Raw genomic sequence first — 27,991 nt, forward strand, 5'->3', positions numbered from 1 at the left:
CTTCGCTGCTATCAATCCTTTACATTAAAACTAATGAACAATTACTCGGATGTTTTGTCTTGTGATTAAGCATTCGGAGAAATTAGCAGCTAACTTTTAGGCATGTTTGTTTTCTGAATTTCTTGTTTTAATTTCCTGAAACATGATATTTAACTGCCAAGGTTGAAACAGGAGTAAACTATCATTCAAAATTCGTTCGGCATTATTTTTCCTAATTCGTGTAACTTTCCATTGCATTTAGACGTGCCTTACCGCAAATCTCCTCAATTCAAATCAGCTAATGTAAAATGGAACGGCACTTTAATAAGATTTCTTTTTCGGCTATCACAAGATATTACAAAGCAATTTATACCAAAAAGGAAAAAAGTGAAATAGAAATTGCCCAGTCTAGAAATACACTGATGTTATGGAATGTCACAGTTGTGTAATTAAAAAAAAATGAAACCACTTTATCATCGACGAAAAGTCCGTCCTTTTTGCATGTAGTACACTTGTCAGATTTATAGGAATCTTGGAACAGCGTAAAAATTAATTGAGACCTGAGTCCATCAATATTCTATACTCACTCTGGTTGCATTAGTTGCGCATACTCTTGTGTAATAAAATAATCAGAGCACTGCTCCTTTATATTGGTAGAGGATTTCACACCACATCTAGCGCTGACATCATCTGTACTGGCAGCAAAATAATCCTTATAGCATGAGAAGTGTAAATGTCCTACTCTACCTACCAGTTTATTTTCGGAAGGTATTACATTTGTAATTAGTATCCACTAAAGTGCTAGAAATATTGCTGATTAGTATTATAAAGTTCTTCGCATAACATTTAAATCAATACTTACACCAAACTTGGGATAGACATATCGGGGTTTGTCATTGCGTTTCCTTATCCATTTCTGACATGTCATAGTAAAGTTTCAGGGGTAACTTTTAAAATAAATTGTTAATCAGCTCTTAAGACTTGAGTTTTATGTACTATGGCCCCGATTTATCAAAACAAATTTAGACCCAAAAAGCGGTCTTTAATTATAAGTCAATTCTTTTACATAATGAATAAAAACTTGAAGCTTTGACTTCAATCAGTGCTTTTTTATGAGAAATTAGGGTCTGGTAACTTATGCAATGTTTTTATTAAAAAACTTAAGTCAGTTTTTTTACTTTGTTTTGAGAAACTGGGGTCAGATCGAACATGTTGCAACCAACCGTCATTTTATACGTATACAATAATGAAATACATTTATTTTGATTCAGAGAGTGTTTTCGAAAAAAAAGCAAATTATGAGAGGAAGGTTTTCATTATTGAGAATATGGAGTCATGACCAGGGGTCTCACGGAGAATCTCACCACGCCGTTAATAAAAGTAAGTATATTCTAAACGGATATTGTAAATCATTAGGTAAAATGAGTCCTCTTGGAATTTTTTTATTATAAACCCATTTACTACATGAAAAAATCTTTATGGTTCGTAAATAGTAAATAAAACCTGCATGTTTCATAAAACATCAAGATTTGAATCGAAGTTTATTGTTTCGATTTTCCATATTCATGTGCTTTATATCCATAAATGAGTTAAAAGGTATTTGGCATTTGGCGATTTCATCTATGAATTTCTTATTGACTTCATCCGAGTCTTATCTTTTTGTTCTTCAAAAAAGGTTAAACTCTTTTTTCAATAGGGGAAAGATCCATTGAATATTGTCTGAAAGCATGTACGCCTACACTTTTTATATTGATTTATGTTTCATCTCTAAAAGAGTTTGAATCTCTCAACAGCTATAAAAATGGTAAAATATCTAAAGAAGTCTACATAAATCACTAATAAAATACCAGTTATGCTGATATGTGAATCTTTTCTCCTAAACTTACAAAACAAACACGTAATTGAAGACGTGTTTTCTGAAAGTTTAGCAGACGAGATATTTTTTTATATATATTGTATGTATGTGTGTGTGAGGGCGAGAGAGAGGGAGGGTGGGTGTGTGTGTGTGTGTAGGGGGGGATCAGTGTGAGTGTGTGTGGAAGAACAAATATCGAACTAAATCTGTTTTCCCGAGCGCTTTCGCAACACTACAGTGGATGTTGTTTATCGGTGACATTAACGCTTAAACAAATAAACAACATCCCCTGAAGAGCAGCGATAGCTGCGAAAGCGCTCGGGAAAACATTTTTTTTCTTCTTATTTTGTTTCATTGAAAGGACAATGTCATACTAAAGTATATATATATATATATATAATCAGCATTAGCTACAGATTGTCTTGAGATTTAATACAATCATTATTGATACCGTGTAGCCGGTTATTCCCGCGGTACCGTTTTAAATTTTCGCGATCTGCCTTTAAGAATCGTGGATCAATCATAGTAATGTCACAAGAAATCGCGCAAATGTAATCCCCACAAAAATGACCGGCTGTACGGTATGTCGACCCGCTGTATGGCAATGGTCCTTTTGTACAAATAACGTAGAACACCTTTGCTAAAGCACGAGATGGAAGGCTTCTAGTTGAAGTTTAAAACTTATATATTATATTCTAGACAGACTGATTATACTTAACTGACCTCATCTCACCTTCCATCCTGTGTCTATATATATTTATTCTTCCTGTAGGTCCCTGCCTGCTTCGCTTGTCAATACATTGTACTTACTTACTGTATTTCCCTGTTCCGTAGTTCTCACCACAGGTCTATCGTTTCCCTCTCTCAGGGTGACATGCTAGTGCAAAGCATAACAAGAAGTATCCATTTTCATTACATTGTTAATTCTTTTCATATATTTCATCATCATCTCTGTTTTATTCTGCATGGTTATTTTATTTGAAATCTTACTATCCACATTTCTCTGACCAATTACTGAAAAGTGTCAACTATTTTTCCTGTCGATCTTCTTTCCCGGGTTTCACCTCTACTAAAAGCACTTCAGCTAACAATAAAAAGTTTGTGGTATATGATATTATTTTTCTTAATCTAAGAATTTCATACCTTTTTCAGCCTCCTAGATATAGCTTTACGCTATTTATTAGAAATATGTATGCCATTTATTTATTATCCATTACCACTATTCAATTAAAATACGTTGTTTACATGTTGTATACTATTGCAGGTAACCTTCATCTTCTATGGCAAGTCTGTTCCCCACATAAAATATACTCTTTCGTTTGTTGTTGAACTATTTGAATTCCTTGTAGTGCCTCTGTATCAATCAGATCCTTTACTGTTTTTGGACCATCAGTCAACATTGCCAGTTGCTTTTATTCTTTCCTTCTGACTGTAAAGAGCTTTGATTATCCTCCTCCTTCTAGTTACTGTTTTTTTTTTGTTTTATCTGCTTGTATCCAAACTTATCCAGTTTTCATATTCTTATACACACAGGGACCTGGCACGAATTTTTCAACAAACAGTTTATATATATGATACTATAATATAACTATTGGTTAAAAGTTTCATGCCAGGCCTCTGTGCTGTCGTGAAATCTTCACCAATAGTTATCTACATGTTGCACCTACCATCTTATAACCAAACCGTGGTCTCAGTAACAGTTTCTTCATTACAACATAAAGTCTGTATATGGCTCAAACAATTTCTTTTGGAATAGTGAAACAAAATTAAACAGACATTGTTTTTCAATTGCTAGTAATGCTCTTAAGATCTTGTCAATTTGTATTTTATACTTAATTTACACAGCAGAATAGACGAAAATCTTACCAAAGTGTTGCATAAAATGAACAAACAAAATATTTTGACACCATTTTAATAAGGCCATCATGTTTGACCTACATTTACTATAATACTGATTTCAGGTAATATGGCACAACTGAAACATTATTATACCAACGTCTCGCCTGAATTTTGATTAACTCATTAATTATATAAATCATTCAGATTTTCAAAAGGAAAATATTACATACGCAAAAACATTGTAACACACTGTATAATTATGATATACAATGTAATTGTTGACATTTACCATAAACACATTTATCAATTTTTTGTTACATATATTTCAAATCTTATTCTTATACATACATGCAGTTCCAAACAAATATAATTCTGTAAAAGCTGCTGATCATTTAAATGCTAAATTGGTTGATTACAATATAAAATATACCAAAAAAAAATACATTTCTAAAATAATGATTGCAGTATTACCACTATTCAGCATAGCAAAAGTTTAAACAAAATGTAAATCAAAAGATTCATAAATATCTTAATCACAATAGGCTTTACCCTAATTATAATTAATACAGGTTTATACCAAAGAATGTGTACCGAGTACAAGTATAAATATGACGTCACAAGAAGGTGGCACTGAACGATGGTAATCAGACTTCACTTATGTCGTTTTGGTATCTCAAAACTAATGTATTGCAATAAATGCAATAAAAAACCTGTTTTCAACTTTTGAACCCACGGTCCAAAGATACAATTTATGAATGTAATAGAATAGATATCATGGAATGTAAAAAAATTCAAATAAAAAGCATTGGCATACATATGGGATGGGTATTGGTACGATTAGTTTAAAGCTCAAATGAAATACTCTTTTTCATTTGGTAATGCGTTGTTTATGTAGGAATGTTTGTCAATGTTGCACCACCACTGAATGTTTATGATGTTTTCAGGCCTTGTACATGTACACTGTAGCATAAGGACTTGTTATGCATATTCCATCGAATATTTATTAGAAATTTTTTTTGACACTATACTGGTAGTAAATATGTACATATTCAACCATATACAATGGAATACTAGTGACTTTTTTAAAGACAGGTATGCTTCATTCAGTCATTGTGTTGGTGCCATTGTCCTTTTATCCGACAGTATATAAACATGTACACAGCAGACTCCTCTCTTCTTCATTACAAGTCCCTGTACATTCTATCCCCAGACTGATACAGGTGTATCTCACATACTCTTATTGTCAATAAATGTCACAGAATTAATTACAAGCTCAGAAATATTAAGGCAATGGTAAATGATGGATGATTCTTTAGGACAAACAATCAAATCATCACCTGAATTTTTTCCTGAAGTACCACACACCTCCAATTATAATCACTAGTCCTATGGTCCACTTGAGTGCTTTCTTACGTCGCTTTCTCTTTGACACTGGCCGTTTTGGTTTGATTGGACCATACACTGTGTCGGAGAGTTCCAATGCTGACACTAACTGGGGTCGGAGATGGTATAGGACCTCGTTAGCAGCCCGAAGTCCTGCTTGTACAGCTCCGTTCATAAAACCACACCACACTGTTGCTGTCTCTGTCCCAGCAAAGTGTAACCTACAGAGAGATTTAATTGATGTTAACATTATTTTTAACAAAGAACAGACAATTCTGACCAAGATTACTCTTGTAAGTAAAGGATTTTTACTGACGTCTTTCTTTTTCGATTTCAAAGAATACAAACTACTATGCCAATTCTATTAAGGAGCTATTATATTATGGTATGAAAACCTTTGTCCATTCCCAAAGCCCACATGTATCATAAACTTTTGACCTTCAAGTCATCTTTTCACCCATGGTACTGAAAGATGTAAACTGAAATATGATTAGTCGTAGGGTTTAATAAATGAATTGAATCATCAGCTCATAACCATTACAAATGTTTTACCAATTTCCATGTTTTTGATTTTGATCTCTGAAGCCATTGTACTGATAGATTTTATAGATACAATGCAATACTTACATGAGGTAGGGATGTCGGAGCCCCTTGACAAGATAAGCCATGGCTCCAGGGGCTGCTGAGCTAGTGGGTGCCCCCTCAATGTAGGGCTCTAGGCCCCAGTCCTTCTCTATATAGTCAACACAGGTCCACACATCTGGGCCAAAAAACTCAGACATGGACTTTAATACTGCAGATTTTCTCTCTGACGCCTGCAAAACAACTGTATTAATTACATTTTACATTTTATACATGTTTTGTTATTAATGAGAAAGGATTTCATTAATTCAGTAATAAAACTGATATTCTGGATGCCAGTGCATGTTACATTTTTACATTATATCACATAAATCAAGGTAAATCTTGCTTGGTATTCATTTGATCTATTAAGGGATATACTTTTAGCAACAACATTTATTTCCATTCGATAAAGCATTTCTACAGACAAGGGGTCATAACTCCTAGACACAGCTATTCTAACAGCAAGTTGCATCATGAGGTGACAGCCTTTTATTGCTACCTAAATCTAACCTAAACTTGGTACCACAGGATTTTTTTTTTTTTTAATTTAACTACCTGATGTTTACGCCACTGGACAGCTGCTTTGCCACCTATAAAGGCCACAAGTGCAGGACTTCCTTTGCTGGACGTGTTATCATACACAACACACAAGGGACCTCGGTCACATCCGGACACTCGTGTAGCTCCACCATCGGTCACTACCTCTCCAGAGTGACCAGCTGATCTCCAGAAGGCCTGTCAGACAGATTATAAGCTCTAATTGTATACTTTATCATAATTATTACCAAAAGTTCAAGATTATAAGCTCTTATTGTATACTTTATCATAATTAAAATTAGAATTTCAGTTACTTTGTTAGCCAGAACTGAAATACTTGAAACATACAGATTGAATAATACTGTCCAAGTATCACAAAAGTTAATGTTTTTTTTCAATCTTTTTGTTTGGTAGAAGATTTTGGTAGATTTCTTTTTCTTTCTTATCTGTATTCGATCATGATATTTTTTTTTCTTTTTTGATGAATTGAAATTACAATTGTAAAACTTTATGTAAGAGAGAATGCTTACACCTTATGTAATCCTTTACAAATATATTCAACAATACTCCAAAGTAGGAAATTCTACTGAGAAGCAAAGTAGATGTTGTCTTGACTACATTTGGTCATAAGACCCCTCCCTTTAAAATCTCAACATTTATTTCTAAGGTAGGAGGACTTATTGTCGGAAGAATATGGAAAATTTTTCCTTGATGTTAGCCTCAAGTCATCATGTAGTACAAAAGTGATGTATGATACACAATTTCATTAGGGAGAACTTATAGCTCTAATGATAAGGAAATATAGAAGTTTTTTTTTAAGTAATTAAAATCAGGATACTGGGTAGTTGACACTAAGAGGTTAGTAATTAGTAAATTAACCTCTTACCTCCCTGTAGGTTACTATCACTTTGATTATGTCTCCCATTGGCATTCTCTTCATTATTTGTTGTTTTTCAGGCGGTAATGGTGGAATGAATGTTATTTTACCTAAAAAAACAAAACCGAATCTCAGCATAACCAACCTATTCTTCGGTCATATTTGTTATATATATTGATAACTTTGGAAATACTTTATGTAGTCATACATCAAAATTACAAACAAACTCGAAACTTTTTAATTAGAATATGATTTATACCTGTTAGTTGTGGTGGAGTTGCTATGACAACCCTCTTTGCTGTCACCTTGACACCATTTTTACAGGTGATTAGAACTCTATTTTCCTCCTGAAATATATCAAACCAGACTTATATATATACATATGACACAAGTTAAATCAATTTTTCATACATTGTGATAATTTAAATACATGTTTAATTTAGGTAGTCATTATATAGAATAAGGAATGTTACATTGAAATTCTGTTTTATGTGACTATAACCTTGAGGTCAAATGCTCAGAGCCAGTCGGCTGTTCTGGATAAATCATTAACTCTGAACTGATGGTAACAGACTCGTTAAGATGTCCAGACATATAACCACAAGCCCACCACCTCTAGGTCACAAGTTCAAATTCTGTGTGGGGCAGTTTCCAGGGACTAGCTGCAATGTTTTACTTAAGACAGAAAATGGTGTCGTCTTTAGAGCTACAATTGGTGCCTATTACTGCTAATGGAGCAAAGTAATGATTATGCAAACCATTGTTCAAATGTTTTTATGCATTTTATCATACTGGTTTTATATCATTTACCTACTAATCAATAAAACCGAACTGTATAAAATATCAAATTCACAGCGAGACAATATTTTTTACATATACATATGAAGGTCTTTTCGAAGGTAAATTATACAGAAAGTCTACAGTTTGTGAACTTGGTTTCTTGTGAGCGGTATGGTAGATGTTAAGAATATTTGTTATGGTTCTTTTGGACAAAAACAATATATTATAAATGCAGATACATGCATAAAATAATTGAAAACCTACAGAACAACACAGAAAATTGTGCCCAAGTGGTTTTCTGAGGCAGTGCTCCACTAGGACACTTAGGTACTATTTCGTACCAAGCCAAAAGATATAGTAGGCTGGGTATGTATATTGATTCTAGCCAGGTACTAACAGCTGATCATACACTCTACAGAAACTAAACCAAAACAACTGATATACACTCAACAGAAACTAAACCAAAACAACTGATATACACTCAACAGAAACTAAACCAAAACAACTGATATACACTCAACAGAAACTAAACCAAAACAACTGATATACACTCAACAGAAACAAACCAAAACAACTGATATACACCAACAGAAACTAAACCAAAACAACTGATATACACTCACAGAACAAACCAAAAAACTGATATACACCAACAAACAACAAAACACTGTAAACTCACAGAAACAAACCAAAACAACTGATATACACTCAACAGAAACCAAACCAAAACAACTGATATACACTCAACAGAAACAAACCAAAACAACTGATATACACTCAACAGAACAAACCAAAACAACTGATATACACTCACAGAAACTAAACCAAAACAACTGATATACACTCAACAGAAACTAAACCAAAACAACTGATATACACTCACAGAAACCAAACCAAAAAACTGATATACCTCACAAAAACTAAACCAAAACAACTGATATACACTCAACAGACACTAAACCAAAACAACTGATATACACTCAACAGAAACCAAACCAAAACAACTGATATACACTCAACAGAAACTAAACCAAAACAACTGATATACACTCAACAGAAACCAAACCAAAACAACTGATATACACTCAACAGAAACCAAACCAAAACAACTGATATACACTCAACAGAAACTAAACCAAAACAACTGATATACACTCAACAGAAACAAACCAAACAACTGATAAACTCAACCAAAAAACAACTGATATACACTCAACAGAAACTAAACCAAAACAACTGATATACACTCAACAGAAACTAAACCAAAACAACTGATATACACTCAACAGAAACTAAACAAAACAACTGATATACACTCAACAGAAACCAAACCAAAAAAACAACTGATATACACTCAACAGAAACTAAACCAAAACAACTGATATACACTCAACAGAAACTAAACCAAAACAACTGATATACACTCAACAGAAACTAAACCAAAACAACTGATATACACTCAACAGACACTAAACCAAAACAACTGATATACACTCAACAGAAACTAAACCAAAACAACTGATATACACTCAACAGACACCAAACCAAAACAACTGATATACACTCCACAGAAACTAAACCAAAACAACTGATATACACTCAACAGACACCAAACCAAAACAACTGATATACACTCAACAGAAACAAACCAAAACAACTGATATACACTCAACAGAAACTAAACCAAAACAACTGATATACACTAACAAACAACAGAACTCAACAAACCAAAACCAAACAACTGATATACACTCAACAGAAACTAAACCAAAACAACTGATATACACTCAACAGAAACTAAACCAAAACAACTGATATACACTCAACAGAAACCAAACCAAAACAACTGATATACACTCAACAGAAACTAAACCAAAACAACTGATATACACTCAACAGAAACTAAACCAAAACAACTGATATACACTCAACAGAAACTAAACCAAAACAACTGATATACACTCAACAGAAACTAAACCAAAACAACTGATATACACTCAACAGAAACCAAACCAAAACAACTGATATACACTCAACAGAAACTAAACCAAAACAACTGATATACACTCAACAGAAACCAAACCAAAACAACTGATATACACTCAACAGAAACCAAACCAAAACAACTGATATACACTCAACAGAAACCAAACCAAAACAACTGATATACACTCAACAGAAACTAAACCAAAACAACTGATATACACTCAACAGAAACCAAACCAAAACAACTGATATACACTCAACAGAAACCAAACCAAAACAACTGATATACACTCAACAGAAACTAAACCAAAACAACTGATATACACTCAACAGAAACCAAACCAAAACAACTGATATACACTCCACAGAAACTAAACCAAAACAACTGATATACACTCAACAGACACTAAACCAAAACAACTGATATACACTCAACAGAAACCAAACCAAAACAACTGATATACACTCAACAGAAACAAACCAAAACAACTGATATACACTCAACAGAAACCAAACCAAAACAACTGATATACACTCAACAGAAACTAAACCAAAACAACTGATATACACTCAACAGAAACTAAACCAAAACAACTGATATACACTCAACAGAAACTAAACCAAAACAACTGATATACACTCAACAGAAACTAAACCAAAACAACTGATATACACTCAACAGAAACCAAACCAAAACAACTGATATACACTCAAAGAAAACTAAACCAAAACAACTGATATACACTCAAACAAAACACAAACCACAAAACAACTGATATACACTCAACAGAAACTAAACCAAAACAACTGATATACACTCAACAGAACCAAACCAAAACAACTGATATACACTCAACAGAAACCAAACCAAAACAACTGATATACACTCAACAGACACTAAACCAAAACAACTGATATATACACTCAACAGAAACTAAACCAAAACAACTGATATACACTCAACAGAAACTAAACCAAAACAACTGATATACACTCAACAGAAACTAAACCAAAACAACTGATATACACTCAACAGAAACTAAACCAAAACAACTGATATACACTCAACAGAAACTAAACCAAAACAACTGATATACATCCAACAGAAACTAAACCAAAACAACTGATATACACTCAACAGAAACCAAACCAAAACAACTGATATACACTCAACAGAAACCAAACCAAAACAACTGATATACACTCAACAGAAACTAAACCAAAACAACTGATATACACTCAACAGAAACTAAACCAAAACAACTGATATACACTCAACAGAAACCAAACCAAAACAACTGATATACACCACTCAACAGAAACTAAACCAAAACAACTGATATACACTCAACAGAAACTAAACCAAAACAACTGATATACACTCAACAGAAACTAAACCAAAACAACTGATATACATCCAACAGAAACTAAACCAAAACAACTGATATACACTCAACAGAAACTAAACCAAAACAACTGATATACACTCAACAGAAACTAAACCAAAACAACTGATATACACTCAACAGAAACTAAACCAAAACAACTGATATACACTCAACAGACACCAAACCAAAACAACTGATATACACTCAACAGAAACTAAACCAAAACAACTGATATACACTCAACAGAAACAAAACCAAAACAACTGATATACACCAAACAGAAACCAAACCAAAACAACTGATATACACTCAACAGAAACAAACCAAAACAACTGATATACACTCAACAGAAACTAAACCAAAACAACTGATATACACAACACTAAACCAAAACAATGATATACACTCAACAGAACAAACCAAAACAACTGATATACACTCAACAGAAACTAAACCAAAACAACTGATATACACTCAACAGAAACCAAACCAAAACAACTGATATACACTCAACAGAAACTAAACCAAAACAACTGATATACACTCAACAGAAACCAAACCAAAACAACTGATATACACTCCACAGAAACTAAACCAAAACAACTGATATACACTCAACAGACACTAAACCAAAACAACTGATATACACTCAACAGAAACTAAACCAAAACAACTGATATACACTCAACAGAAACTAAACCAAAACAACTGATATACACTCAACAGAAACTAAACCAAAACAACTGATATACACTCAACAGAAACCAAACCAAAACAACTGATATACACTCAACAGAAACTAAACCAAAACAACTGATATACACTCAACAGAAACTAAACCAAAACAACTGATATACACTCAACAGAAACCAAACCAAAACAACTGATATACACTCAACAGAAACTAAACCAAAACAACTGATATACACTCAACAGACACTAAACCAAAACAACTGATATACACTCAACAGAAACTAAACCAAAACAACTGATATACACTCAACAGAAACTAAACCAAAACAACTGATATACACTCAACAGAAACCAAACCAAAACAACTGATATACACTCAACAGAAACCAAACCAAAACAACTGATATACACTCAACAGAAACTAAACCAAAACAACTGATATACACTCAACAGAAACTAAACCAAAACAACTGATATACACTCAACAGACACTAAACCAAAACAACTGATATACACTCAACAGAAACTAAACCAAAACAACTGATATACACTCAACAGACACCAAACCAAAACAACTGATATACACTCAACAGAAACTAAACCAAAACAACTGATATACACTCAACAGACACCAAACCAAAACAACTGATATACACTCAACAGAAACTAAACCAAAACAACTGATATACACTCAACAGACACTAAACCAAAACAACTGATATACACTCAACAGACACCAAACCAAAACAACTGATATACACTCAACAGAAACTAAACCAAAACAACTGATATACATCCAACAGACACCAAACCAAAACAACTGATATACACTCAACAGAAACTAAACCAAAACAACTGATATACACTCAACAGAAACTAAACCAAAACAACTGATATACACTCAACAGACACCAAACCAAAACAACTGATATACACTCAACAGAAACTAAACCAAAACAACTGATATACACTCAACAGACACTAAACCAAAACAACTGATATACACTCAACAGAAACCAAACCAAAACAACTGATATACACTCAACAGAAACCAAACCAAAACAACTGATATACACTCAACAGAAACTAAACCAAAACAACTGATATACACTCAACAGAAACTAAACCAAAACAACTGATATACACTCAACAGAAACTAAACCAAAACAACTGATATACACTCAACAGAAACCAAACCAAAACAACTGATATACACTCAACAGACACTAAACCAAAACAACTGATATACACTCAACAGAAACTAAACCAAAACAACTGATATACACTCACAGAACAACAAAACAAGAAAACACAGACTAAACCAAAACAACTGATATACACTCAACAGAAACAAACCAAAACAACTGATATACACTCAACAGAAACTAAACCAAAACAACTGATATACACTCAACAGAAACTAAACCAAAACAACTGATATACACTCAACAGAAACTAAACCAAAACAACTGATATACACTCAACAGAAACTAAACCAAAACAACTGATATACACTCAACAGACACTAAACCAAAACAACTGATATACACTCAACAGAAACTAAACCAAAACAACTGATATACACTCAACAGACACTAAACCAAAACAACTGATATACACTCAACAGAAACCAAACCAAAACAACTGATATACACTCAACAGACACTAAACCAAAACAACTGATATACACTCTACAGACACTAAACCAAAACAACTGATATACACTCAACAGAAACTAAACCAAAACAACTGATATACACTCAACAGACACTAAACCAAAACAACTGATATACACTCAACAGAAACTAAACCAAAACAACTGATATACACTCAACAGACACTAAACCAAAACAACTGATATACACTCAACAGAAACCAAACCAAAACAACTGATATACACTCAACAGAAACCAAACCAAAACAACTGATATACACTCAACAGACACTAAACCAAAACAACTGATATACACCCAACAGAAACTAAACCAAAACAACTGATATACATCCAACAGACACCAAACCAAAACAACTGATATACACTCAACAGAAACTAAACCAAAACAACTGATATACACTCAACAGAAACTAAACCAAAACAACTGATATACACTCAACAGAAACTAAACCAAAACAACTGATATACACTCAACAGACACTAAACCAAAACAACTGATATACACTCAACAGACACTAAACCAAAACAACTGATATACACTCAACAGACACTAAACCAAAACAACTGATATACACTCAACAGACACTAAACCAAAACAACTGATATACACTCAACAGAAACTAAACCAAAACAACTGATATACACTCAACAGAAACTAAACCAAAACAACTGATATACACCCAACAGAAACTAAACCAAAACAACTGATATACACTCAACAGAATCCAAACCAAAACAACTGATATAAACTCAATAGAAACCAAACCAAAACAACTGATATACACTCAACAGACACTAAACCAAAACAACTGATATACACTCACAACAGAAACTAAACCAAAACAACTGATATATACACTCACAACACAAACCAAAACAACTGATATATACACTCAACAGAAACACTAAACCAAAACAACTGATATACACTCAACAGACACTAAACCAAAACAACTGATATACACTCAACAGAAACTAAACCAAAACAACTGATATACACTCAACAGAAACTAAACCAAAACAACTGATATACACTCAACAGAAACCAAACCAAAACAACTGATATATACACTCAACAGAAACCAAACCAAAACAACTGATATACACTCAACAGAACTAAACCAAAACAACTGATATACACTCAACAGAAACTAAACCAAAACAACTGATATATACACTCAACAGAAACTAAACCAAAACAACTGATATACACTCAACAGACACCAAACCAAAACAACTGATATACACTCAACAGAAACTAAACCAAAACAACTGATATACACTCAACAGAAACCAAACCAAAACAACTGATATACACTCAACAGAAACTAAACCAAAACAACTGATATACACTCAACAGAAACTAAACCAAAACAACTGATATACACTCCACAGAAACTAAACCAAAACAACTGATATACACTCAACAGACACTAAACCAAACCAACTGATATACACTCAACAGAAACCAAACCAAAACAACTGATATACACTCAACCGACACTAAACCAAAACAACTGATATACACTCAACAGAAACCAAACCAAAACAACTGATATACACTCAACAGAAACTAAACCAAAACAACTGATATACACTCAACAGAAACTAAACCAAAACAACTGATATACACTCAACAGACACTAAACCAAAACAACTGATATACACTCAACAGACACTAAACCAAAACAACTGATATACACTCAACAGAAACTAAACCAAAACAACTGATATACACTCAACAGACACTAAACCAAAACAACTGATATACACTCAACAGAAACTAAACCAAAACAACTGATATACACTCAACAGAACTAAACCAAAACAACTGATATATACACAAACAAAACAACTGATAAACCACAGAATAAACCAAAACAACTGATATACACTCAACAGAAACTAAACCAAAACAACTGATATACACTCAACAGAAACTAAACCAAAACAACTGATATACACTCAACAGAAACTAAACCAAAACAACTGATATACACTCAACAGAAACTAAACCAAAACAACTGATAACACTCAACAGAAACAAAACCAAAACAACTGATAACACTCAACAGAACTAAACCAAAACAACTGATATACACTCAACAGAAACTAAACCAAAACAACTGATATACACTCAACAGACACCAAACCAAAACAACTGATATACACTCAACAGAAACTAAACCAAAACAACTGATATACACTCAACAGACACTAAACCAAAACAACTGATATACACTCAACAGAAACTAAACCAAAACAACTGATATACACTCAACAGACACCAAACAAAAACAACTGATATACACTCAACAGAAACTAAACCAAAACAACTGATATACACTCAACAGAAACTAAACCAAAACAACTGATATACACTCAACAGACACTAAACCAAAACAACTGATATACACTCAACAGAAACCAAACCAAAACAACTGATATACACTCAACAGAAACTAAACCAAAACAACTGATATACACTCAACAGAAACTAAACCAAAACAACTGATATACACTCAACAGAAACTAAACCAAAACAACTGATATACACTCAACAGAAACCAAACCAAAACAACTGATATACACTCAACAGAAACTAAACCAAAACAACTGATATACACTCAACAGACACCAAACCAAAACAACTGATATACACTCAACAGAAACTAAACCAAAACAACTGATATACACTCAACAGACACTAAACCAAAACAACTGATATACACTCAACAGAAACCAAACCAAAACAACTGATATACACTCAACAGAAACCAAACCAAAACAACTGATATACACTCAACAGAAACCAAACCAAAACAACTGATATACACTCAACAGAAACCAAACCAAAACAACTGATATACACTCAACAGACACCAAACCAAAACAACTGATATACACTCAACAGAAACTAAACCAAAACAACTGATATACACTCAACAGAAACCAAACCAAAACAACTGATATACACTCAACAGAAACTAAACCAAAACAACTGATATACACTCAACAGAAACTAAACCAAAACAACTGATATACACTCAACAGAAACTAAACCAAAACAACTGATATACACTCAACAGACACTAAACCAAAACAACTGATATACACTCAACAGAAACTAAACCAAAACAACTGATATACACTCAACAGACACCAAAACAAAACAACTGATATACACTCACAGAACAAACCAAAACAACTACACTCACAGAACCAAACCAAAACAACTGATATACACTCACAGAACAAACAAAACAACTGATATACACTCACAGAACAAACCAAAACAACTTATATACACTCAACAGTAACTAAGTACTTCACAACAAAAATGTATTTCATATTGAGCGGTGTTTGGGTTTTATCAGTTTTATGTCCGATTAACAGCCAGGGTAAAGCCATGTAAAGTTTATTTGTTGAGACGAGCCGGAGTTCCTGTAGAAAAAAAAAACAATCATGCGATCACTACCTGGAAACATATTGCCCCACATGGATTTGAACTCACAACCCAGAGATGGAAGGCTTGTGATAATATGTCGAGACATTTTAACCACTCGGACTTCTTATATTGTGCAGTTATATCTGTGTAACAGGACTGGACACTGACCAGACTACCAATCCTTACCTGTGTAATGGCATCAACAGGGTGCTCCAGTAACACATTACTGTTCCCAATCTTCTCCACCAACATCTTTGATATCTGTTGTGACCCTCCCTGTCAGGAATATAATAGTAAATATCAAATAGTTTACATTTTGTGTTTGGAATAAATACCATACATTAAAAGGGTATTTTAACAGTGAAAATATTTAATTAAGTAAACAATATAATACAAGAAAAATATTACATTATCAATGATATAGCTTGTCTATAATGAAGTTTTTAATGTCAATTTAACACATAGTCAAAGTTTTTTGGGGTCTTAATGTGTTGTAACTTAGATGGATAAAAATTATACACTATTTTTAAACATCTTCCATTATTGTAATTTCATTTGCATCTATATACCACAAACTGAAATACAATTTTTATCTTTATTTTATTGGTTGACACAGTTGGCCTTTAATTGGACAACACAGTGACCTTTGATTAAAATGATTTCATTCACACCAGATATTCCGTTATCTGGCACATTTTTGCTGCAAAATATTCATTTGTGAAAGGGAGGTAACTCTGATAGAAAGGCAGATCTCTGCAGTGACCTTTGTGAACTGTTATCAGTTAACCTGTCTACACGGATCATGTTTATGATAATGGTTGGTGTACAAGATATAAATGATATCAGGATTACAGAGACAAGCACCTGTCTCATCTCAACTCTCGTTATTAACTGGACATCAGTCATGTAGATATAGCCACTAAGTCCAACTTCATTTGTATGTTAAACACAGTATAAAGACCTGTCACCACCAGAATGGTAAATTATACATGTACTTATTGAGTTAAGGGGTAGTTTGAATGCACTTTTACGACTGCTAAGACGACCATTTTTTAATCACAAAAGGATGATTTCTAAATAAGTTTCTAGTAAGAATCTAATTAAATCCAGATCAATTAGATTAGACTGACAATAAGAATGGAAACTGTATCAATAAATATGTGAAATAAATACTTCAGATCAATACCATAACTTACATTGATTTTTGACTCCTGTCCTGTGTTTTCGGATGCCTCTACTAAGGGTTGAATACCCCCGGCAGCGGACACGTACATCAGATAGAACAGGACAGAGACCTGGGACGCCTCTACTCCTAACATGGTTCTGTTGGCAGCATCAATACATTCCATAGCACCTAAATAATAATTATACACACATAATTTATTCTTTCCTGATCAGTACTTTAATAGTAAAAAGTGTAATAATCTGTGCAAAATCCATTAAACAATGTTTTGTTAGTTTTTCAGAAGAGGTAGGTCAGCTCTTAATTAGTTTATAGGTACAGCAGGGACCTGGGTTTATGATGATTTTTTTTTTTCGTCACAACATAATCATTAACACGTACAATAGCTATTGTCTAATGAGGAAGATACATTTCTTAATGGACTAGATACACATTTAAAAGTGCCCATCAAGCATATTATATTTTAATAATTTTATTTTTAGCCAATTTATCACCTCCATATACCTAGCAGTAATACTCACTCTTAGTCCACATGTACTTCCTCATGAAGCTGTCCAGTGACATACCATCCAACTCAGCAGCGTATTTGTGACGTTGACAGTCGTACGGATCACTGACGTCCACCAGCTTCCTCAGCTTTTCTATCTTGACACAAAATCATCACCATCAGTAAAACCTTGTAACAAGAAATCCCAGACAGCCCTTACAATTCAACCGGAAGCTTTGACTTCTTGGTATTTCTACGTTCTTTTTTTTCACTTGCATATATTGCAGTAAAACATGGTTATCTTAAAGTTGGTGAGATAATGGTATAATTTGCTCTATCTGCACAGTATGTGAAATTTCCTCCATCTGCACAGTATGATTTACATGTAATGTGAAATAATGTATTTTGAAGTTAAGACCAATAGAACACACTACATCTTTGTAATTAAAATCAAATTTGGTCTTGGAGTCAATTAAGTCTGAGTTGACAAAGTTCAACTAGATACATGATTAACAAACACTTTCTAAAATATCATTTATATTGATCTCTCCCATACTTGACAAGGTTATCATGTGGTTGCTAAGGATAATATAACTCTGTCTTCTACCAAAGTAGGGAAAAGATAGATCACAGTGACACATGCTTGAAGATGACATCATTTGTTGAGATATCCCTTTCTCCCACCATTAACTGATTTGTCACCGTTTTTAGCCGTGGGAGATTTCTTTGTCAACCCTTAGGGTATGACAGATTGCGCGTGCTAACCTTTTGAACCTGAAGACAATGTCGTGCATTTTCGATGATTTCATCAATGAAGACAATGTCGTGCATTTTCGATGATTTCATCAATATTGACTTGCAGACGATGGAACCGTGTTCATGTCACGGTGAAAATGCTTCTGTTTAGGGTATTATCTCTTCTCTTTCTTTTGTATGTGGGAGAAAAAGAATCATTCCCTACCTATGAGGGTGTGTCAACAAAATCACAACCCTCAGGAGAATTCCTGAATATCCAACCCTCGGAAAGCCTTGGTTGGACGTTCATGAACTACTCCTCGGGTTGTGATTTAATTTGTTGTCACACCCTCTAGGTTGGAAAAGATTCTATTAGTCCACCTGACAAACCAATGTAAGATTCTATTATTTTCATTTAACCTGTATAGTACTTCTAACACAACTGATAGTGAATTCCCTTTCAGACTTTTTTTTTTATTGTCATCCAATCTAATATAATTCTCACATAATTTTTCATGCATGGTTAGTTTACCCTATTTATCATGCACTGTAGGTCAATGAGAGCTAGTCCAGATAAAGATGGTATATCAGAAGTGTAACTAGTCACTGCATCTCCTCCCAGCTGCATGAACTTCCGCCCCTGTATGTACTGTGGGTAAGTCTTCAGACCCAACTCGTCCAACAGCTGGGTGATATGGGGCTGACACCTGGATTCACATCACAAAAAACTTTAATTTATTATATATATATAAACGTTAGAATTACATTTCTCATTTTATGCATGCATAACAGTTATTTCATACTTTATAACATGCAAAGGCTAGGGTTTGAACCATTGGAGTGGTCACCCATCCAAGAGCCGTTGAGAGAATCACGCGACGTTGGTTCACTACAATACACAAACATAACACTCATCTGCACAACTACCATGACTACAGATGCTATCTATTTCACTACCCACCCATGTCTCTCACCGGAAAGCTATGTCTCCAAAGCTTCCATGGTGTCTGAGAAGATCCAACAGAATGCTAGACCTATTCGCTGCCACCAAATGTAATTAGCCAAGGTCACAATAGTTTTGATATAAACCAAAGGAGTAGTAACTTGTCTTTTTTACCTTAAACACCATATCTACGGTATTTATGATCTAAACCCTACTATAAATACAATGCTGTCATCATACCTGCCGACCCATTGCCCTCCAAGGTCCCAATGGTCTTTATTGCCTCCATGGTCTAACTCAACTGTGAGCGTTCTTCCACCAACACGATCTGTGATGAAAATTTAAATATTTATAACATGCAACTTATTCATTGAAATATATGTGAATATATATTTTCACAGCTATTAATGCTTTAAAAAGTTTTCATAAAAAGCTTCTGAAAAAGGATGTCTTTGAAAGGTACTAAAAATTATCAATTAACCTAGAACAAAATATTATCCTGGATGGATCTTCTTGAATCTGGAAACTGGAAAATTGAACATTTATCGGTCAAATGAAAGAAATATCTTTTGTCTGCTTCCATGTTCCATGTAGATGTGATACTGTCAAGTCCATGTGCAGATGGGGCATTGTGTCAAGAGCCTGTGTATATATGTGATATTATTGTGTGAAGTCCTTGTGCAGAATGACCATTGCATCAACTTGCAAGTCCTTGAGTATATGGGATATTGTATTGAATCATTGTGTAGGTGTAATAGTGTCAGTCACTGTAGAGATAGGACATTATGTGAACTCACTGTGGAGATAGTATATTTTATCAGGTCCCTGTGTAGTTGGAATTATTATGTCAAGTCCCTGTGCAAATGGGACACTGTCAAGTTCATGTGCATATGAGACATTGTGTAAAGTGACTCAAGTCTCTGTGCATGTGGGTTATTGTGTTTTGTCCCTGTGTTAATGTAAAAATGTGTCTAGTCCCTGTGCATTTGGGATATAGTGCAAAATTATATTACAGACATAAGTGGATAGTGTGTCATGTCCCTGAAGAAATGGGGTATTGTGCCAAGTCCCTGTGCATGTGGGATATTGTGGAAAATCTGTGCATATTGGATATATCGTATTCAACCCTATGCTTAAGCGCCCATGTCCCTATAAGCGCCCCTTCCCCTTTTTGATGCCTCAATTTCAATTGCCCAAGCATAAATATAGACCAAAACTACACAAAACAGTATAGATTTGCAGTAATAGCGTCTTCTTAGCACCTTTTCATTGTTTCAATTTTGTAAACGCACTGGGCGCTTATTGGGTCGAATACGGTAGTATGAAAATGAACATGTCAATTTTAATTCCCTGTACATATATGGGGTACTGTGTCAAGTCCTTACATACATGTATGTTGTATTGTGTCAAGTCTCTGTGTGTATGGAAATGGAATTTTGTGTCAAGTCCCTGAGTTGATGGTACATGTACATAAGGTAATGCTAGCTGAATATAGTGTTATCTTTTCTACCTTTGGCTTCCAAGACTATAACTCTGAGGCCAGGGTCTTTTCTGTGTAGATGATAAGCTGTAGTCAGCCCGGACAGTCCCCCACCAACTACCACTACGTCCACATCTAGACTACTCGGACCGCTCGGCTCATCCATATCACCAGAATAAACTGGTAAACTCTGGTGTACTACAGCTTTAGACTAGGATCAAGGACGACCTTGTGAATTTTATCGTCTAAACGATCACAGCAGACAACCAGACAACGAACAAAACGGAGAAAATGGATCAAACTGAAAAGACAGATGACATGCAGCAGATGACATTGTACATGTATCCAGATTACAGGTCTCAGAGGTGCATCTGGCTAGCTAAAGGTAATTCGGTGAAGTGCGAAAAAAACATACACTAAATATAGTTCCGACCCAAATGGAGATGTGGGTCACAAGTAAGATTATAAAGACACTGCTTCTTTAAAGTCTACCTGTATATGTACACATTGAGTTGACAATATGAAAGAGTTATTTCCCTAGTTCTATATTATATTTCAAACCGATATTTATTTTTTTGTAACATGACCTACATGTACAAGTACAACCAAGGACGTATATGAATCCTTGGTACAACACATACACTTACACATGTAACATGTTACATATATCAAATATTATAGGTCTACACAACCTTGCCTACACCATAGCATATAGACTTAAAATAACTTTTATACTGTGTGTCTATTGAAATTTTGAAAGAACGGGGAAATAATGAAAAGTAAATTATACTTGAAGGTAATTAATCATATAAAAGGTCATTTATCATGACATAGATGCAGTATACATGTACTTGCTATTACAAAATCCACCATACTAGTATGTAAATTTTAGCATATGCCACACAGGATTTTCCCCCCCATATGCATTTTTTTCAGACGATTGAATTATGGATTTTACTTTGTATGTGCTTCTCGTCTGTTCAATGCTTGGAGGTGTAAGGGAAAGTGAAAGTAGATATCTTCTGGTCATAACAAGAAAGTGAAAATAGACCCGGTCCATCCTTCAGTGCCAGCCTGATACACTTTGTAACAAGCGTCGCTAAGGCCACACGAAGTGACTTGGTGACGAACCTCTTACACGCCACAAGTTCGGTGGCAGCGGTGGGATATTTAGGATGTATTGACCATTGAAGCGAGGATATTAACAATGACAAAGACTGACAATGCTGTATCTGCCGAATATCGACAGAAAGTAGATTTTTTGAATGTTACCTGCATCAAGTGACTTGGTGACGAATCCCGTAGCACCATCAGTTTAATTGGTGGCAGCGGTGGGATCTTCAGGATGTAAGCGTTGCAGTTGGGATATAAATAAAAAGACAAATGACAATGACTGACACTGCTGCATCTGCCTAATTTCGAGAGGAAGCATATTTTTACAATGAGTATTACCTCCAACAAGAGGTGCTTTGGTTCTGTCCTGTGGGCAAGGTACCCTAAAGTCTAACAGGATATCCCAGATCTTTGCGACATCAGCTGGATGATATACATGTATCATGGTCACGTGAACAAAGAATAACTTCTTTGGTTTTCATATTCTCATTTTCTTTCAAAATGAATATACATAATAATGATAAAAACGGAGCAGTATAATGGTCTACGTTTTCGTAAAATATCCCTGCACATCTTTCTCAGAAGTAGCAGTGGCAAACTTCAACTGTCAAAACTAAGATTCCCGTCGACCTTGCTACTTGGTGCCCTATCCTGACATGACTATGTTGAATGAAGAACTAATTGAGTCCTATTTGCGAAGAGACCCTTTCGACAATTTTAAAGAAATAAAATGGGGGTAACAAACTTCAGTTGGAATTCGAAATCGCCGCTTGACGACCGTTTTCTGTTCTGTAGACCATCTCGTCTTTCTAGTTAAAGAACACCCTGTCAAATAGTCAAATTCAGAGTATCACACAGAAAGTCTTATCAACAACTATTGTTTGGACGGGTTTAACGGATAAGCATATACCTTTAATGTAATGGTAATTATCGTAAGTATGATACGCAGTTCAAACCTGTTCACTAAGTAATTACAAACTACCCAACACAGGGTATATAAAGTGGGGGTTTTCACAGACCATTGCTCTTAGTTTCTGGCATATTTCACATAATGCCCATGTGTTGTCGGTGGAGTGCAAAACACATTCTGCGCAAAAATGAACTCAATCTCAGAAACGATTTCAGGGGAGAAATATACTGTCTGCTTGCGGAGTCAATGATTGAGTTTGCTGGTGATACACGTTTCCCAGTACTTCTAGACGATCATATTCATTTTGTTTTACCATGATAAATATCTTGGAGGGGTAGAAAGCATACTTCCTATGCTTGGTGGGTCTTTAATATTAAATATTTCGGAAACTGTGGAGTACCAACATTTGCTAAAGTTACTTTCTTTTGCAGGAAGTCTTTTGCCAGGGGCACTGAATTGGAGATGGATTTAAGCACAGGGACCTGGCACGAAAAAATTTAACCAATATAGTATACATATATATATTATAGTATCAAGGGTATGAACTCGGCGGTCGAGAAAAACGAACCTATTTTCTTAAAACCGTGATTATTTTAATAAATGGGTTCTATACAACATTGACGGATATCTTACCTTAAAGAGAAATAATTTATCTTTCCATTGAGTGCTTGATGAACAAAATTGGCCAAGTATTGACGAAGTTATGGCTTGATGAATCGGGAAATTTGCTAAAAATATGCTAGGTAGACATTTCCCTGTCCGGTCGAAATGTCGTCTCGGCTCTAATGGGAACCTCAAAAACCAAGCCAAAATCACAAAATCTACGCTTGTGGTGGTAAACAGTACCCATAACTGTGTTCATCCACAATCTCCTTTGGAGGTGTCATGACCCGTACTTTGTAGAAACTCCATTTAAACATCGTGTAGCTCACTTACTTCAACAGTCACCGCCATGTTCATTTACTTCAATACTTGGCCAATTTTGTTCATCAAGCACTCAATGGAAAGATAAATTATTTCTCTTTAAGGTAAGATATCCTTCAATGTTGTATAGAACCCATTTATTAAAATAATCACGGTTTTAAGAAAATAGGTTCGTTTTTCTCGACCGCCGAGTTCATACCCTTGATACTATAATATATATATATGTATACTGTTAGTTAAAAAAATCGTGCCAGGTCCCTGTGGATTTAAGGTGTTGATGTCTATTTTGGAATAGTTTTCCAATGCACTGGTTAATGTGATGATATATATAGTCACGTCTGTTGTGCTGGATGGTGGAGAAAATGCTTGTTGTTTTGTGCATTAGTTGTTTCATTATGAGCAACACAATACATGTGACATTAGAATATTTTATACATGCGAGAGGTTTCTTACTTTATATATAAACTAATTTATATTTTCGTTTTGTCTTTGTTTTAGAGATGGGGATTATGAACAATATGAAAACGGTAGAAATGTTCCCCCAGGACCCTGACAAAGAAAAGGTTGAGTCCTACAAAAGAGACGTACATCCACACGGTACAATACCGGCCTTAGTTCTGGAGGACGGACGGACCATCATAGAGTCAGGGGCTATCTGTTTGTACCTGGCAGATCGTTACGGACGTCTTCTTCCCGAGAAACAATGGACAGCTGAATATTACAAGTAAGTATTAGTTATGACACAGAATATAGACTTCCCATTGGCATTCTGAAATTCAAGTGTCCTACTAGATCATGATTGAGCATTGTTTGTTGTGACGTCAATACTATTTCGATGTGCCGTGGCAGGGGAAGAGGGGCTTCAAATCGGATACATTTTACAGTTATTGCAATTACGTCTGCGAAAAACCATCAAAGATTAAAATTGAAGTCAGACTTATTATTTTTACTTCACTACAAGTACATACCATGCTTTGATTGGGGAGCAGAGTTTGATCTTCATTAAAGATGCTCCACCGCTGACGAATGGTATTTTTTCACTATCAAAAACAAGAGCAGACGATTTAGTATTTTTCTTCAGTTACAAAAGTTACTTACTTTACACCATTGCCACTATTGAAAAGTTTTAGCTTTTAATTTTACTTCAAGTTAAAAATATGAAAAATGATTATTTGCATCCCGAAAAAAATCCGTGTCACTGTATCCTATATGGAATGAAGTACTGATTGCCATGCACCAAAGGCGAAATAAATTATTTCGTATCGTTTTTTTAATTAGGCATATATATACACGATTAAACACCAATTATTGTTCAAATGATGAATATCATTTATGTTCTGTCGGCGGTGGAGCCTCTTTAAATTGAGATCGGCCATATTTGTTTGGTTTAAGTGTTGCTAGAGTTGTTTGATAAAGGCCATGTCTAAGTTCCTTTGGAGGTTTCCAATCCAAGGAAAGCCTTTTATTGTTTATTCCACTTTGATGACGATTGGCATTACATTGGTGGATGTATGGGTACATTTTTATCTATGTTTACATTGTTTATGGAACTCGAAAGAAGGCGATACATCCTTTATGTGTTTGTATTATGTGGAAGACGAAAACCTTTACAAGATAAATTACTTTTGACAATCCTTTGCTGTAGTCCTTTATAGTCTTTCAGTCACTCCCATATGGTTCATTGTTATGTGTACGAGTGATGCTTTCTCCACAGCTGGATAATGTACGCCAGTATCACACTTGACGAAATGATGGAACATCTTTTTACACAATGGATGTTAAAGGGCCCTGAACAGGAAGACAAAGACATTGCTCAGAAAATGGCGGACAAGTTCAAAGTTTTTGCCGAGTACTTCAATAATTTCTTGAAAGGAAAAGCCTTCATTTGTGGAGACAAGTGAGTATTGATAACGACATCGTCATATATGTTAGCAACATCACACGGTTTCGTATTCTGTATACCATTCGTTAATTCATAAACGCGTTTAGTTGATTACAACCAAACATCGTTGTAACCATTCGAACACGCTTCATTTAAACGCTCAAATCTGAGGCCATTGACTAATTTTTAAAATAATATATAGATAATAGAAATGGCATCGATGTCAAAATATCCCATTTTCCATTTGGGAAGAGCTTGAACAAGATGCCAATCGACATTTTATATGATCGACCTCAAGTAGGAAAAGTCTTTGACTCAATGTGCAAGCTTTAATAGAGCAATCATACTGACTATGTCTTAGAACATCCTCGAAACTCCAGGGGTTTTACTATCAACTGATGTTATATCCACCCCTGGACTTTGTCATAGCAAAACTGGTGGTAGATCAGGAGAAAAAAGACCAAATTTAGGCCTTCAAAGACTTTCTTTGATAATTACAGAGAGAACGACGCCCAACTTCAAAGTTCAAAGCCATACAGCCACGATTCTTTGAATATGCATCAAAGGGCCACCTTACCTGCATGTTCTGTAGCCTTCAGTTTTTCTATGACAGTCAGTGGGTGGATATAAGGTCAATGAAAGTAGCCCCTGGAGTATCGAGGATGGGTCTTGAAAAAAACATTTATATTTTATTCCAGATTCACCGCCGCTGATTGTGTGATGGGGTATAACATTTGGTGGGCCTCGGTCATGAGAGAAGGGTGTCTTATTAATGACTGGCCAGAAATCATCCGATACCGTGACGGTCTAAAAAGTAGAGATGCCTTCAAGCAGGCATTCACTACACAACCGCTGCAGGCCCAATATCAATAGTCATCCCAATAACCCTGGACTTGGTGTACATTGTACTTAAAAAGGAGGATATAACTGACTACTACTGACTGTTATCTGCTAAATCCTGTGTGATCATTGTAAGTGATACCAGAATGCATATATATTTACCATTATATATCACTAACTTTAGGAAAAGTGACACAGTACATACATTGTAATTAACTTGTTACCTCACTAATCTTCAATGAAGAAGGATATATTGATCCAAAAATTAGTATAGGAGCTAATGAAATTCTAACGAAAAAGCGCAACCCAGTATGAAGCAGTTCTGCAAGCAATCTCACGTTTGTTTATGTGCAATAGGCCTACTAGAAGAAACACAGTTTGTAAACTTGGATACTAATTTACGTTTTATCAATAAAATGTAATTCTAACA

At 34.7% G+C, this 27,991-nt stretch overlaps 2 protein-coding genes across 5 annotated transcripts; one reads left to right on the plus strand and one right to left on the minus strand.

The window, feature by feature from the left end:
* The first annotated feature begins 1,240 nt into the window (after window positions 1-1,240).
* Window positions 1,241-27,989, plus strand: LOC138323039 (glutathione S-transferase GstA-like). 3 transcript variants are annotated; one of them, XM_069267363.1, is made up of 4 exons: window positions 1,241-1,359; window positions 25,338-25,563; window positions 26,554-26,736; window positions 27,420-27,989. In XM_069267363.1, exons 1-4 carry the CDS (start codon window positions 1,278-1,280, stop codon window positions 27,592-27,594), a joined length of 666 nt encoding a protein of 221 aa, XP_069123464.1. In that variant the 5' UTR covers window positions 1,241-1,277; the 3' UTR covers window positions 27,595-27,989. The 3 variants fall into 3 exon arrangements, with proteins under 3 accessions (XP_069123464.1, XP_069123463.1, XP_069123465.1); XM_069267362.1 differs by lacking the exon at window positions 1,241-1,359 and adding an exon at window positions 22,143-22,277; XM_069267364.1 differs by lacking the exon at window positions 1,241-1,359 and adding an exon at window positions 23,466-23,928.
* Window positions 4,404-22,058, minus strand: LOC138323038 (probable flavin-containing monoamine oxidase A). 2 transcript variants are annotated; one of them, XM_069267359.1, is made up of 11 exons: window positions 21,923-22,058; window positions 20,653-20,740; window positions 20,002-20,176; window positions 18,769-18,892; window positions 18,261-18,418; window positions 17,251-17,340; window positions 7,354-7,441; window positions 7,104-7,204; window positions 6,236-6,415; window positions 5,684-5,871; window positions 4,404-5,277 (listed from the first exon to the last, which is right to left on the minus strand). In XM_069267359.1, exons 1-11 carry the CDS (start codon window positions 22,056-22,058, stop codon window positions 5,007-5,009), a joined length of 1,599 nt encoding a protein of 532 aa, XP_069123460.1. In that variant the 3' UTR covers window positions 4,404-5,006. The 2 variants fall into 2 exon arrangements, with proteins under 2 accessions (XP_069123460.1, XP_069123461.1); XM_069267360.1 differs by lacking the exon at window positions 21,923-22,058 and having other exon boundaries at window positions 20,002-20,197.
* Window positions 27,990-27,991: the final 2 nt, after the last annotated feature.

This window comes from Argopecten irradians, chromosome 5, assembly GCF_041381155.1.
Source record: "Argopecten irradians isolate NY chromosome 5, Ai_NY, whole genome shotgun sequence".
Lineage (NCBI taxonomy): Eukaryota > Metazoa > Mollusca > Bivalvia > Pectinida > Pectinidae > Argopecten > Argopecten irradians.